Source organism: Ailuropoda melanoleuca, chromosome 7, assembly GCF_002007445.2.
Source record: "Ailuropoda melanoleuca isolate Jingjing chromosome 7, ASM200744v2, whole genome shotgun sequence".
Lineage (NCBI taxonomy): Eukaryota > Metazoa > Chordata > Mammalia > Carnivora > Ursidae > Ailuropoda > Ailuropoda melanoleuca.
The window spans coordinates 67,137,813-67,153,277 of record NC_048224.1 but is presented as its reverse complement, the minus strand read 5'-3'; the positions used below and the strand labels follow the sequence as shown (position 1 = coordinate 67,153,277).

Sequence of the window (15,465 nt, the reverse complement as noted above, 5' to 3'; positions counted from 1 at the left end):
TTTGTGCTGATAAATTTCCATGGAAGAAAAGGAGAGTAACTGAGAAATAATAGTAGTAAAAGGTGAACATTTGTATTAGAATCTCACTTTAAGGAGCACCTGGGTGGCTCAGTTGGTTAAGCATCTGACTTTAGCTCAGGTCATGATCCCAGGGTCCTGGAATTGAGCCCCACATCTGGCTCCCTGCTCTGTGGGGAGCCTGCTGCTTCCCCTGCTTGTGCTCTCTCTCTCTCTCTGTCAAATAAATAAATAAAATCTTTTTAAAAAATCTCAGTTAAGAAAATCGGTAAAGAAAACAGAAACGGAGACTGGCAAGAAACACGTTGGCCTTTTCACTAATGGTCAGCTGAGGACTTTGAGAATTCTCCTAACTTTGATTTTGTGTGTGTGTGTGTGTGTGTGTGTGTGTGTGTGTGTGTGTGTGTTAGCACCATGTGCTGAGGAACATAGGAGCTAATAATACATTTCATATTGTTTTAGTAATAGAAAAAGGATGTCTGTAATTGTCCGAACTCCTACAGGAAATATCCGGCTCTACTGCAAAGGGGCTGTAAGTATAGGGATTCATTATTCATATTAACTCCTTCCCTCTGTTTCAACAACTTGTAGGAAGCCTTTTGCAACTTCACAGTATTTTAAAATGTGTTACTTTGTGTCTGCTGTTGCTATTGGTTGTTGATAGCATTATCCAAATCTGAAACAGAGTAGTCTGAAACAAAGCTTCCCCAACAGTCAAGCCTTTTGAAATTTATGGTGGTTTCACACCAGAGTGTTTATTAAGTTTTAATGTCAGTGAAAAATTTGTTGTCACTCAGTGCTCCTCTGAGAACTAATGATCAGATCATTGAGGCTAAGGGTTTATAGCAGGAATTTTGATCCCAGTTTCCATCCAAAGTGCTTAGGTTTGATGAATCTCAGGAAATGGCTTTACCTTTGTAAAATCTTTTTTTTTTTAAGCACTTAATGTATTTGTTCACAGCCATAGGCACTTAAAAGAAAAACAGCTTTATTCAGGTAAAAGTGACATAAAATAAACTGCACATATTTAAAGTGTACATTTTGATAAGTTTTGACAGTAATCTGCTTTTTGTCACTATAGATTCATTTGCATTTACTAAATTTTATATAAAGTCAGATAGGATATATAGCTCTTTGGCTTCTTTTACTCATTTTAAAATTCATTCATGCTTTAGCTCATAAAAATAGCTCATTTCTTCATCTTGCTGAGTGGTATTCTATTGTATGGATATATCCATAACCTGTTAATGGACTTTTTGTTTGCAGTTTTGTCTACTACAAACAATGCTCCTATAAACATTTGCATACAAGTCCCTGTATGGACATATAGTTTCATTTCTTTTTGGTAAATATCTAGCAGTAAAATGGCTAGATCAATGGTAGGTGTATTTTAACTTTTTAAGAAACCACCGAACTGTGGTCACATTCCTACCAGCAATCGTCACCAACACTTGGCATGGTTAGTCTCTTTAATTTTAGCCATTCTTATAGGTGTGTATCTCATTGCAATTTTAATTTACATGTCCATGCATGACTAATGATAGTGAACATCTTTTCATGTGCTTATTTGCCATCTGTGTTGGGGGTTCCCAAGACTACCCATATGTTTTTAGTGGGTCTCTAAAAGGAGTCATGATTATATGCATGGCTAAGATGTATTATAGTAATGTAGCAAGGATACATGACAAGATTATAAGAGAAAAAGACACAGGCAGAGCCTGGAGGAATCCATGTGCAGGCTTCCCATGGGTGTCACACAGGGAAAGTTTATATCAGCTCAGAGAATTGAATACCAGCCAAGTCCCTTAGAGGCCAGCCAAGAGCCAACCTTGTAAGTAGGTCTTTCTAAGGATAGCTTTCTCTGACCTGTTATAGTAACTCTTTTCTGAGCAGCATCCACTTATTTTCTTTGGTGAAATGTCTGTTTAAATATTTGGCCCTGTTTTTATAACTGTTTGGGTTTCTTTGTGTTGAGTTTTGAGAGTTCTTTGTTAACTTTTGGATAAAAGTCCCTTATGAGATGCATGATCTGTAAATATCTGTGGCCTATCTTTTCATTCCCTTAACAGTGTCTCTGAAGAACAGAAATTTCTAATTTTGTTGAAGTCCAATTTAACAGTTTGTTCCTTTATGGATCATGCTTTTAGTGTCCTAGCTAACAAATCTTTGCCTAATTCAAGATCACAAAGATTTCCTCCTGTTTTCTCTTCCTTTTATAGTTTTAGGTTTTACATTTACTTCTGGGATCCATCTTGAGGGATTTTTGGATATGGTGTAACACATGAATAGAAGTTCATTTTTTACATCAAATGAATATCTAATTTTCCAGCACCTGTTTATTTGTTCTTCACTGAACTGCCATTGCACTTTTGTCAAAAATGAACTGTTCATATGTGATGTGGTCTATTTCTGGACTTTTTGTTTTCTCTCATTGTTCTGTTATCTTTATACCAATACCACAGTGTCTTGATTATATCACCTTATAATAAGTCTTAAAATCAGATATCATTAATTCTCCAACTTTATTCTTTTTCAAAGTTGTTTTGAATGTTCTAGAAACTTTGCATTTCCATATGAGTTTTATACTTTTTTTGTAGATGCTTTTTTATCATATTAAGGACATTTCTTCCTATTCCTAGTTTGCTGAGATTTTTAAAAATCAGTAATGGATGTTAAATTTTGTCAAATAGTTTTCTTGCCTTGATTGAGATACTAATATAATTTTTTGGTAGCCTGTTAATATGGTAAATTACATTGAATTGTTTTTTTAATGTTAAACATATTCCTGAGATAAGCCCCATTTGGTTATGATATGTTATACTTTTTATGTATAGTTGGATTCACTTCCCTAAAGTTTTATTTATAATTTTTGCATCTACTTTCAAAAGGGATAGTGACTGTAAATTTTCTTTTCTTGTAATGTCTTTGATTTTTAATGCTGACCCTGTGAAATTATCAGGGAGTACTCTTCCCTTTTCAGTTTTCTGGAAAAGTGTGTGTAGAATTGATATTGTTTGTTCTTTAAATGTTTGCTAGAATTTACCAGAAAGTCATCTTGACCTGAGGGTAGGCTAGCTAGACAGTTATTGGTTTTATTTATTTATTTTTTTAGGTATCGGTTTTATTGCTCTTCCTGAAGAAATTGTTTTCAGATTTGATTTTTCTTGAATTGTTTCTGTTTTCTGTTCATTAATTTCTACTCTTTATTATTCCCATTCTTTTGCCTACTTGTGGTTTGATTTGCAATTCTTTTTCTAGCTTCTTAAGGCAGAACTTGATTTGAGACCTTTCTTTTTAATACAAATGTTTAGTGCTATAAGTACCCTCCAAATCATTGCTTTAGCAGCATGTCACAAATATCAATGTTCTGCATTTTCATCTTCGTTCAGTTCAAAATATTCTAATGTTCTAAGTTTTCTTTTGATTTCCTCTTTGACTCATGGGTTATTTTGAAGTGGGTTGTTTTAAAATATTTAGGAATTTTGCAGAAATATTCCTTTAATTGATTTGTAACATAATTCCATATTATTAGAGAACATAATTTATATGACTTGAATCCTTTTAATTTTATTGAGAGTTGTCTTATGGCTCACATTGTGACTTATCTAATGTTAAATGTTTTGCATGCACCTAAAAAACCCGAGTATTCTGCTGTTTTCTGGCAAAGTAGTTTATAACTATCAGTTAAGTCAAATTGATTGATAGTGTTGTTCAAATCTTCTATATCCTTCATGATTTTTTGTCTACTTGTTCTTTCAATTATTGAGAGGGTGCTATTGACTGTTGCTGTGGATTTGTGATTTTCATCTTGAAGTTCTGTTGGTTTTTACTTCATTGCATTTCCTTCTATTAGTTTTAGCTTTATTTTGAAACTATGTTATTGGATGCATAAACATTCAGAATTGCTAATTCCTCTTGTTGAATCAACCCTTCTGTCATTCCAAAATGATTTTCCTTATCCCTGGCCGTTTTCTTTACTCTGCAATCTCTATTGTCTGGTTATAATATTGCCATTCCAGGCTACTTTTGACTAGTTTTGGGTAGGGTATATCTTTTTCTTCCTTTTAACCCATTTGTGTCTTTGTATGTGAAGTGTGATTCTTCTAGGAGCATGTAGTTGGTTCGTGTGTTTTGTATTCATCCTGGAAATCTCTGCCTTTTAACTGGATGTTTAGACCATTTACACATGTGCTTATTGATACAGCTAGGTTGAAATACATCATCCTGCAATTTATTTTTTATTTATCCCAGTTCTTTTTTCCTTTATTTCAAGAATTACTTGAGTATTTTTTAATTCCAATTTCTTTCCTTTTTAAAAACATTTTCCTGGTTGTTTAAGGCCTTATAGTAGGCATCTTCAATTTATTACATTCTGTTTTCAAGTGATAATATGCTATCTCATGGGTAGTAAAAGAATTACAATTCTGAACTTCTGTCTCTCTCCTCCCAATCTTTGTGCTTTTGTCAGACATTTTAATTTTACAATGTGACAAACTTCACACGACATTGTTAAGTTTGTTCAAGCAATTATCCTTTTTAAATAAAATATATAACAAGAAAAATACTGTATATCTATCCATATCCATATATATGTGTATACACACACACACACACACACACACACACACAGACTCATGTCATTACCATTTTCAGTGCTCTTCAGACTCATATTTCCATTTGCTATAATCTTCTGTCAGATGGATTCCCTTTACCATATCTTATAGGATGGATCTGTTGGCGATAAGTTTTTTCAGACTATTTGTGTCTGAAAAGAATTTTATTTCCTCTCACCTTCATTTTGAAATAATTTTTTGCTCAATATAGGATTCTAGGCTGACAATTTAAAAAAAATTTTTTTTTTCCGCTTGTGCTTCACTGGCTTATCACTTGCATCATCTCAGTGAGAAATCTGTTATCTCTGTTCCTCTGTATGTAATGTATCCTTTTTGGAATTGTGCCTTCCCTGGGGCTGCTGGAGTTCCTTCATATCTATTAGATAGAACAATAAAATTATAATGTGTAATGCAGTATTTAGAGTTTGGATGGTCAGGCTTAGGTAAGATGTTGGTCACAAGAACTTTTTTTTTTTTTGGATAGGATACAGTGATTTATGAGAGACTTTCAGAAAATTCTCACTTTAAGAAGGAGACGTTAAGCCATCTGGAATATTTTGCCAAAGAAGGTAAGTGAAAACTGTTTGGAATCTTGTTTCTTTTTGAAATGCTATTCTTAAACACTGAAATTATAACCTGAGTGCATGTCACTGATGCTTGGCCCATAGGTGGGCATAGGGAGCTCATACCCATTGTGACTCTGTAAGGCCTCTGTCTGCTTACAATTTAATGTTTCCTCAAACACACCCTGTTGAGATATTATTCTTCCTTTCTTCCCCTCTCCACCAGCAAACATTGAAAAGTATGTTTTTACTGTGCAGTTCTTCCTTTATTCCAAAAGCAGTGTCTTCAAAGACATCCATTATCTGTTTCTATTTGTTGTACTAGGAACTTGGCCCATAATAGAAAAAAAGAGAGGCTTTTCCAGTATGTGTTGTATATTTTGAAGTGAATTACTTTGTGCCTATAACTCAGAAACCTGACATAGTTGATGTTTTCCTACCATTCTCTTCTTATCCTTCTGATTTTGACTTGCCATCCATCTCAAGAAATATAATTCCATGAGTGAGTTTTGAATAAGAACAGCACTCACTGAAAGCTTTATAGAAATTCTGAAAAAATCAAGGTGTAATATCATGTAAAAGTAAAGCTAATAATACTTGGAAGCAGTATCCCACTTCGTCCTTCTGGTTTATAAGCTGCTGCTTCCTACAGATATGTGCGTCCTGCCTGGAAGTGTGGATATTTTGCAAGGTTGCTCTTTGGGTCTTTTGCTGCCATCTTAAAATATAAGTGAGCTGCAGGCAGGTTACCTGTAGGCAGGTAGAAGCATATAGGAACTGTATTGTAACGGAGCTCAAAACAGAATAACAACTTCTATAGCTTATCTGTGGAGAGTTAATTTCTAGGGGATCCTCAACTATTTGAATGATTAGAGTACAATATAATTTCTAAAACTTTTTCTTTGCAAAGTAGGACTTACATTAATTTTCTGTTATTTTAATGATTATTTGGCTTACTTTGAAATTGAAAAACTAAAGCCTCATTCATTCTTTCCTTTCTTCAATAAATGGTTATTGAGTATTTATTGAGTGCCATGCACTGTTCTAAGCTTCCACGACAGAAGTGAACAAAACATAGACAGCTCATACCCTGAAGGAATTAGCCAATAACAGATAATGTCAGGGGGTGATAAGTGCTATGGAGAAAAATTAAATAGGTTAAAGGGAACAAGCATGATTGGGTGCTATCTTTATTGGGTGAGTTAGGCAGAGATTGAAAGAAGAGAAGGAGAACACCAGGGGAAAGTATTTCAGGTCAAGAGCAGAACAAGTTCAAGTGGATCAGCAGGGTCAGGACCATAAGTAATGAAGGGGGGGGGGGGATAAGATCAGCAAAGTGGCCAGAGACAGATCACGTAAGGCTGTGTGAAGGACTTCACATTCCCATGATCTCTACAATACTTTTTGATTTTATTTTCAAATTCTGTACTCCTCCCTGATCGTTGGTGGCTTGATCAGTTTACATTCCATTCTTTCTTACAGGGCTGAGAACTCTCTGTGTTGCCTATGCAGATTTAACTGAGAAAGACTATCAGCAGTGGTTGAGGGAGTATTAAAAAGCGAGTACAGTTATCCAAGACAGAATGCAGAGTTTGGAAGAATGTTATAATCATATTGAAAAGGTAACATACCCGATATGTACTCTACATGCCAAGTTATATATGTGAAAACATATACTTATTGATGTTGACACAGCACAGGGAGAGGACTAACTGATTTATGTAACCTTCATCTTCCTTATATTCCTGGGAGGTTCACGGAAGAAATCTGGGCAATTGAAAACTGACCTCTGGGGGTGCCTGGGTAGCTCACTAGGTTAAGCTTCTTTTTTTTCCTTTTTTTTTTAAGGGAGACTTACTATTTTATTTTATTTTTTATTTATTTTTTTAATAATAATTTTTTATTATGTTATGTTAGTCACCCTACAGTATATCCTTAGTTTTTGATGTAAAGTTCCATGATTCATTATTTGCATATAACACCCAGTGCACCATGCAATATATGCCCTCCTTAATACCCATTGCCAGCCTATCCCAGTCCCCCACCCCCGTCCCCTCTGAAGCCCTCAGTTTGTTTCCCAGAGTCCATAGTCTCTCATGGTTCATTCCCCCTTCTGTTTACCCCCCCTTCTTCTTCCCTTCCTTCTCCTACCGATCTTCCTATTTCTTATGTTACATAAATGAGTGAAACCATATGATAATTGCCTTTCTCTGCTTGACTTATTTCACTTAGCATAATCTCCTCCAGTCCCGTCCATGTTGCTGCAAATGTTGGGTAATCATCCTTTCTGATGGCTGAGTGATATTCCATCATATATATGGACCACATCTTCTTAATCCATTCGTCTGTTGAAAGGCATCTCGGTTCCTTCCACAATTTAGCTATTGTGGACAATGCTGCTATGAACATTGGGGTGCATATGGCCCTTCTCTTCACTACATCTGTATCTTTGGGGTAAACACCCAGTAGTGCAATNAGTAGTGCAATTGCTGGATCATAGGGTAAGCTTCTAACTCTTGGTTTTGGCCCAGGTCATGATCTCAGGACCATGAAAAGTCAAGCCCCACATCAGGCTCCATGCTCAGTGCTGAGCTGACCGTGCCCACTCCCTCTGCTCCCCACTCCCCTGTCACGCTCTCTCTCTCTCTGAAATAAAATTTTAAAAATAAATGAATAAATAAAGGAAAATTGGCCTCTGAAACTTGAAAGATCATACAGTCCTTTTTCAATCAAACTGATATATTTTGTATTTTGGTTTTAAGTTTTAATCTGGAAGTCATAGGTGGAAAGGAAGTCAAAGAGTAAGGAAGTTTGCCTTTGCCAGGTCATGGGAGGTGGGTGGCAAGGTCAGGGAGTGGCATGGCCTTAAGCTGACTGGTTCATTCATTGGCTGAATGCTAGTCTCCAGCATATATACAGTGCCTGGCACACAGTCGGTGTTCAACAAGTGTTAGTTGAATAGATGAATGAAATATTGAGGTTGAATATTTATTTATTTATGTATTTATTTATTTTATAATTTTTATTTTGTTATATTAGTCACCACACTGAGGTTGAATATTTAAACTCCTCTGTTTTCCAAGGGAGGTAGATAACTATGTATAATTGGCAGGGCTTGCTGTTGATTGCTTGGTATTTTTTTCCTTAAACTTCAAAGGGCACTAATAAATGGTAGAAGGGCCAGTTTTTCCTATCTGGTCTTGGTGGTTTTTGACCTAGGTGAGTGCCACATTACATTTAAAGTTATCTGTATAGTCAGAGTGAGTAATGAGCAGCATACAGTGCTTGGAAGGTCTGAATGGCAATCTAATCAGTTTTAGACACTTTAACAAAGTACTATTGTACTATTTAACAAAACACTGAATTTTCTCTCCATGCCTGTGAGGTTAAAATTACAGGCATCAAAATACTCAATGTCTGTTTAGTGTGACTGGATATCTCTTTAGCCTGAGTCACCCATGCAAATGAGAGGCTCTGTGACACTAAAGTCACACTGAAAATCGTCAAATAAATTCATTTGTGTCTTACTACCATCCCTTCCCTTTCCCCCACAGGATGTTTTCCAGTTCACCCAGGAGCAATGAGCTCCTGGGTATTGAATCATGTGGGCCGAATTTGTGTGGGGCTGAGGACTAGACCTTGCTATTCATTACATCTCTGTCAGGGGAGACCTGTCCTGGGAACTAGGTACCCCACTCAAGGGTACTTCATGAAAAATGGACACAGTAGGGAGGCAAATGATAAATGAGAGGACTGTTAAGTGTACATAGGTTTTGATCACAGGGAATTTGATTTTTTTTAAAGTTTCATCTTTAAAGCTGTAATAACATAAAAGAATTTTGATTCTTCCCTTTTTTCTTTTCTTTTTTTCTTAAGTCTATGTCATCAATTCTAGTTTTCTGGGCTTGGAACAACTGTATGCCACCTAGAAAAACTCATCCTTCCAGTTGTCCTTTGATTGTCATTTTTCTTACTTTGCATTAGCTACCAGAACATCTAATCTTCTGCCTTGTGACTTGTGTTAATTTCCACAGTTCTAGCTGATGTTGTATTAATTACAGTTATATGGCTGTTCTCCGCAGACTTTTAGGTAAGTATTGGAATCTGACACCAAAGATCTGTCAGGGTCAACTAGTTCTGTGAAATTGATTCTTAAATATAATTCCATGTACGTTGTTATGATGCTACTTGTTTTCAATTGTAGGGAGGTATTTTCTGACCTTCTTCCTAGCTCTTGAGGCCAGTAGCACGTCTTCACCTCTTGAATATTTTTCCTTTGGACACTCATAAGATTTAAATTTCTTTCCTGTTGGGTAAGAGTAAGAAAGACAATGTCTACATTTGTATCAATAGTCATTAAGTACATCACAACTTAGAGTATAATTGCTAAAGTAATTAACTTTCTTGTTGCCAGGGTCACTCTATTGGTAAAATACAAATTTGACATATTGGCTAATTGAATTAGACTTTGAAGCATTCCTTCTTTTTTTTTTCTTAATACAACAGCTGTATTGAGATATAATTCACATACCATACAATTCCATTTAAAGTGTATAATCTACAGTTTTTTAAAAAATATTTTATTTGTTTATTTGACAGAGAGAGAGATAGCCAGCGAGAGAGGGAACACAAGCAGGGGGAGTGGGAGAGGAAGAAGCAGGCTCCTAGCAGAGGAGCCTGATGTGGGGCTCGATCCCATAACGCTGGGATCACGCCCTGAGCCGAAGGCAGATGCTTAACGACTGTGCCACCCAGGCGCCCCATAATCTACAGTTTTTAGTATATTCACAGAGCTGTGAGACTGTCACCACAGTGAACACGGAATATTTTCAACATACTCTCCCAAGCCCCATATCCATTAGTATTCACTCTTTGTTACCCTCCTTTTCTCCCCCCCCAGCCCTCTGCAGCCACTAATTTACTTTTAGTCTCTACAGATCCACCTCCTCTGGATATTTCATATAAATAGAATAATAAAATATGTGGTCTTTAGTGACTTGCTTCTTTCACTTAGCTTAACATTTTCAGGATTCATCCATATTGTAACATGTACCAGTATTTCATTACTTTTCAATGTCGAATAGTATTCCATTGTATAGATATCTGATTGTTTATCCATTCTTCTGTTGAAGGCCATTTGGGTTGTTTTCACTTGGCTCTTGCAAATAATGCTTCCATAAGCATTCATACAAGTTTTCACGTGGACACATTCTTTAATTTATCTTACGAATATACCTGAGAGTGAAATTGTTAGGTCATATGGCAAATCTGTGTAACCATTTGAGAAGCTCTCAGACTAGTTTTCCAAAGTGGCTGCCCATTTTACATTCCTACCACCAGTATATGAGGGTTCCAATTTTTTCACATCCTTGCCAACACTTGTTACCATCTGTAACTTATTATAACCACCCTCGTGGGTATGAAGCAGTATCTCATTGTGATTTCAATTTGTGTTTCTTTAATGATTAATGATATTGAGCATCTTTTCATGTGTTTTTTTAAAATTATTATTTGTATATCTTCTTTTGGAGAAGTGTCTATTCATATCCTTTGGCCATTTTTTTTTAAAGATTTTATTTATTTATTTGACAGAGATAGAGACAGCCAGTGAGAGAGGGAACACAAGCAGGGGGAGCGGGAGAGGAAGAAGCAGGCTCACAGCAGAGGAGCCTGACGTGGGGCTCGATCCCATAACGCCGGGATCACGCCCCTGAGCCGAAGGCAGACGCTTAACCGCTGTGCCACCCAGGCGCCCCCATTTTTTAATTAATATATTCTTTTTTTTAGAGTTTTTGAGTAGTTTTAGGTTTTCAGAAAAAAAACGAGCCAAAAAAGAATATAGATAGTTCACATATACTTTCTCTCTTCCCCTTGCAGAGCTTCTGCTATGATTAACATCTTGCATTAGTGTGGTACATTTGTTATAATTGATGAGCCAATGTCGATACATTATTATTAACTAAACTCCATGGCTTACAATAAGGTTCACTCTTGTATAGTTCTATGGGTCTTGACAAATGTGTGTCCTATCTACTACTGCAGTATCATAGAGAATATTTTCACTGCCCTAAAAATCCCCTGTGCTCACCTATTCATTCTTCTCTCTTTCCTCCTGAACCCCTGGCAACCGCTGATCTTTTTTTTTACTGTCTCTATAGTTTTGCCTTTTCTAGTATGTCATATAGCTGTAATCATAAGTGTGTAGCCTTTTCAGATTGGCTGCTTTCGCTTAGGAGTATGCATTTAGATTCCTTCATGCCTTTTAATAACTTGATGGCTCATTTTTAAAAAAAAAATTTTGTATTTATTTGAGAGAGAGAGCAGAGAGAACGAGAAAGAACACAAGTGGGGGGAGAGGGGCAGAGGGAGAGGGAGAAGCAGACTCCCTGATGAGCAGGAAGCCCAACACAGGGCTCAGTCCCAGGACCCGGAGATCATGACCTGAGCCAAAGGCAGACACTTAAACCGACTGAGCCACCCAGGCACCCCAATGGCTCATTTCTTTTTAAATATTTTTTAAAAGGCATCGTGGTTGCTTTTAAGTTCTGGTAATTATGAATAAGCTGCTATAAATATTCAAGTCTATGTTTTTTTGTGGTATGTCTTCAACTCATTAAGGTAAATACCAAGAAGCATGGTTGCCCAATCATGCGGTAAGACAATGTTTACCTTTATAAGAAACTGCCACACTATCTTCCAAAATGGCCGTACGTTCCCACAAGCAATGAATAGGGGTTCTTATTCCTCCACATCGCTTGCCAGCATTTAGTGCTGTCAGTGTTTTGGATTTGGACATTCTAATAGGCATTTAGTGGTATCTTACTGTTGTTTTAGTGTGCATTTCTCTGATGACATATGATGTTTTCATATGCTTAGTGACACCTGTATATCTTCTTTGGTGAGGTGTCTGCTTAGACCTTTTGCCCATTTTTTAATCAGATTGTTTATTTTCTTACTGTTGAGTTTTAAGTGTTCCTTGCATATTTGGTTGCAAGTTCTTTATCAGATATTTTCTCCTTGTTTGTAACTTGTCTTATTATTAGCTTAACAGTCTTTTTCATGGAATATGTTTTTAATTTTAATGAAGTCTAAATGTCAATTTTTTCTTTCACGGATCATGCTTTTGGTATCTAAAAAATAATCAACAAACCCAAGGTTACCTAGATTTTCTCCTTTTATCTTCTGGTAGTTTTATAGTTTTGCATTTTACATTTAGGTCTACAATCCATTTGGACTTAATTTTTATGAAAAGTGTAAGGTCAGCGTCTGCATTCATTTTATTTTTGAATTGTGCATGTCCAGTTGTTCCAACACTATGTGTTGAAAAAGGCTATCTTTTCTCCATTGAATTGCCTTTGCTCCTTTGTCAAAGATTGACTGTATTTGTGTGGGTCTATTTCTGGGTTTTCTATTTTGTTCCAATGACCCATTTGTCTATACTTTCACCAGTACTATACTATTTTGATTACTGTAAGTTTATAATAACTCTTGAATTCGGGTAGTGTCAGTCCCCTGATTTTGTTCTTCTTCAGTATTTTCTTGGCTAATTGGGTCTTTTGCCTTTCAATAAAAACTTTAGAAATCAGTTTGTTGATATCCACAAAATAACTTTCCATGATTGATAAGACTAATATCTTAGCAATACTGAGTCTTGAGTCTTCCTATCCATGAACATGATATATCTCCCCATTCATTTTGGTCTTCTCTGATTTCTTTCATCAGAGTTTTGTAGTTTTATGCATATGTATCTTGTAAATATTTTGTTAAATTTATACTTATATATCCCTTTTTGATGTTAAAGTAAATGGTATTATTTTTTTAAATTCAGGTTCCAATTGTTCATTGACTTTTGTGTATTAACCACATATCCTAAAACATTGCTATAATCACTTGTTAGTTCCATTTGTCAATTCCTTAAAATTTTATATGTAAACAGTCATGATGTGTGCAAACAAAGGCATTTTTCTTCCTTTCGAATCCTTTTACCTTTTATTTCCTTATTTTATTGTACTAACCAGAACTTCCAGTATGATGCTGAATAGGAGTAGGAAGAGGGACTTCCTTACCTTGTTCCCTGTCTTAAGGAGGGAAAGTCTCTAGTTTCTCACCATTAAGTATGTTCGCTATTGGTTTTTAGTAGATGTTCTTTACCAAGTTGGAGAAGTCTCCCCTGTTCTACATTTACTGAGGGTTTTTTAAAAATTTTGAAACTTTGTAAGTGTTAGATTCTCACAAATTTTGGTAAGTTGCATTATTATTTTATTTTAGTTCATATTTTTAAATTTCTCTTGAGTCATTTTTGTTTCTTTTTTTTAAAGGTCTTTTTGCTTAATCTCCAGATATTTTGGGCTTTTTGGCTATCTTTCTATTACTGATTTCTAGTTTAATTCCACTGTGGTCTGATAGCATACTTCGATAATTTCTATTTTTCAAAAAACTTGCTAAGGTATGCTTTATGGCCTAGAACATGGTCTATCTTGATGAGTGTTTCATTGAGCTTGAGAAGAAAGTGTAGTCTGGTGTTAAACAAATATTCTGTCAATGTCAGTTAGATGCAATGCATTGGTGGCTCTGTTCTGTTCAATTATATCCTTACTGATTTTTCTGTCTGTTGGATCTGTTGATTATTGACAGAAAAGTATTGATGTCTCCCCCTACAATAGTACATTCATTTAGTTCTCTTTGCTGTTCCATGAGTTCTTGTCCAATATATTTTGATGCTCTGTTGTTAGGTGCACTGAGGATTATGATGTCTTCTTAGAGAACTGACTCCTTTATTATTATGCAATGCCTTTTTTTATTCCTAATAATTTTCCTTATTCTGAGGTCAGTTTTGTCTGAAATTAATATAGCTACTCCGGTATCTTATATTAATGTTAGCATGTGTATCTTTCTGCATCCCCTTATTTTTTAATTTTTATTTATTTTAAATTCAATTAGCCAACTCCATCCCTTTATTTTAATCTATCTATGTCTTCATCTTTAATGTGTGTTTCTTATAGACAATTTAGAGTTGTCTTTTTTTTTAAATTCACTTATACAGTGTCTGTCTTTTAATTGGCATATTTAGAATATACGCTTTTACAGTCATAACTAGTTTAATATCCTCCATATTTGTAACTGGTTTCTATTTGTTGCCCTTTCTTATGCTTTTTCTTTGTCTTCCTTTTTTTTTTCTTTCTGCCTTGTCTGGTTTTAACTGATCTACTTTCTCTCCCTTCTTAGCATTTCAATTATACCTCTTTTAAAAATGTTTTTAATGGTTGTCTAAGAGTTTGCAATTTACATTTACAACTAAATTGTCCACTTTCACATAACACTATACCATGTCATGGGTAGGGCAGGTATCTTACAATAGTATTTCCAATTCTTCCCTCTGATCTCTTATATGGCTGTCATACACTGCATTTGTCCATAAACCATAATCACCTAATACATGGTTGCTATTATATTTTGAAAAAGCCATATCTGTTAAGTCCATAAGAAAAATAAAAGATATCATGTAATCTTTCTTTCTTTCTTTCTTTATGTGTATCTGAGTTTTTGACCTACATTATTTTACTTCTCTCTGAAGAACTTTTAATATTTCTTGTATGGCAGGTGTGTGAGCAACAAACTTTCTCAATTTTTGTTTGTCTGAGAAAGCATTTATTTCTCCTTTACACTTGAAGAATAATTTCACTGGACACAAAATTCTAGCTTGGTGTTTTTTTCTTTTAACACTTAAAGTATTTCACTCCACTCTGTTCTTGCTTTCGTAGTTTTGAAAGAGAAGTCCAATGTAGTTACAATCCTCGTTCTTGTATAGGTAAGGTTTTTTAAATTAAAAAAAAAATTTTATCCTCTCTGGCTTCTTTCAAGATTTTCTTTTGAAAACAGTTTGCACAGGAAATGCCTCGGTGTAGATTTTTGCAATTTATCATGTTTTCTGAGGTCTGGGTCTAAGGTTTAATGTCTGTGATTAATATTGGAAAATTCTCACCAATAATTATTTCAAGGATTTTCTGTTCCTTTCTCTCTTCTACTTCTGGTATTCCTATGACATATATGTTATACCTTTTATAACTGCCCCACAGTTCTTGGTATTTTATTTTATTTTTTTCATTCTTTTATCTCTTTGTTTTTCAGTTTGGGAAGTTTTTATTGACATATCTTCATGTTCACTAGTTATTTTCTTGTGGTGTTCAGACAACCGATAAGCCCATCAAAGGCATTCCTTACGTATGTTACAGTGTTTTTTATTGCTAATATTTCCTTTTGATTCTTTCTTA

General features: G+C 35.2%; 1 protein-coding gene across 1 annotated transcript in view; it reads left to right on the top strand.

Annotated features, from left to right (window-relative positions):
* The window catches only part of LOC105239758 (phospholipid-transporting ATPase IB-like), a 195,528-nt gene that overhangs the window by 80,151 nt on the left and 99,912 nt on the right, over positions 1–15,465 (top strand). The window contains 3 exon segments of the mRNA XM_034663776.1: positions 481–550; positions 5,116–5,200; positions 6,677–6,816. Of these exon segments, the coding sequence (XP_034519667.1) occupies positions 481–550; positions 5,116–5,200; positions 6,677–6,816 (295 nt within the window).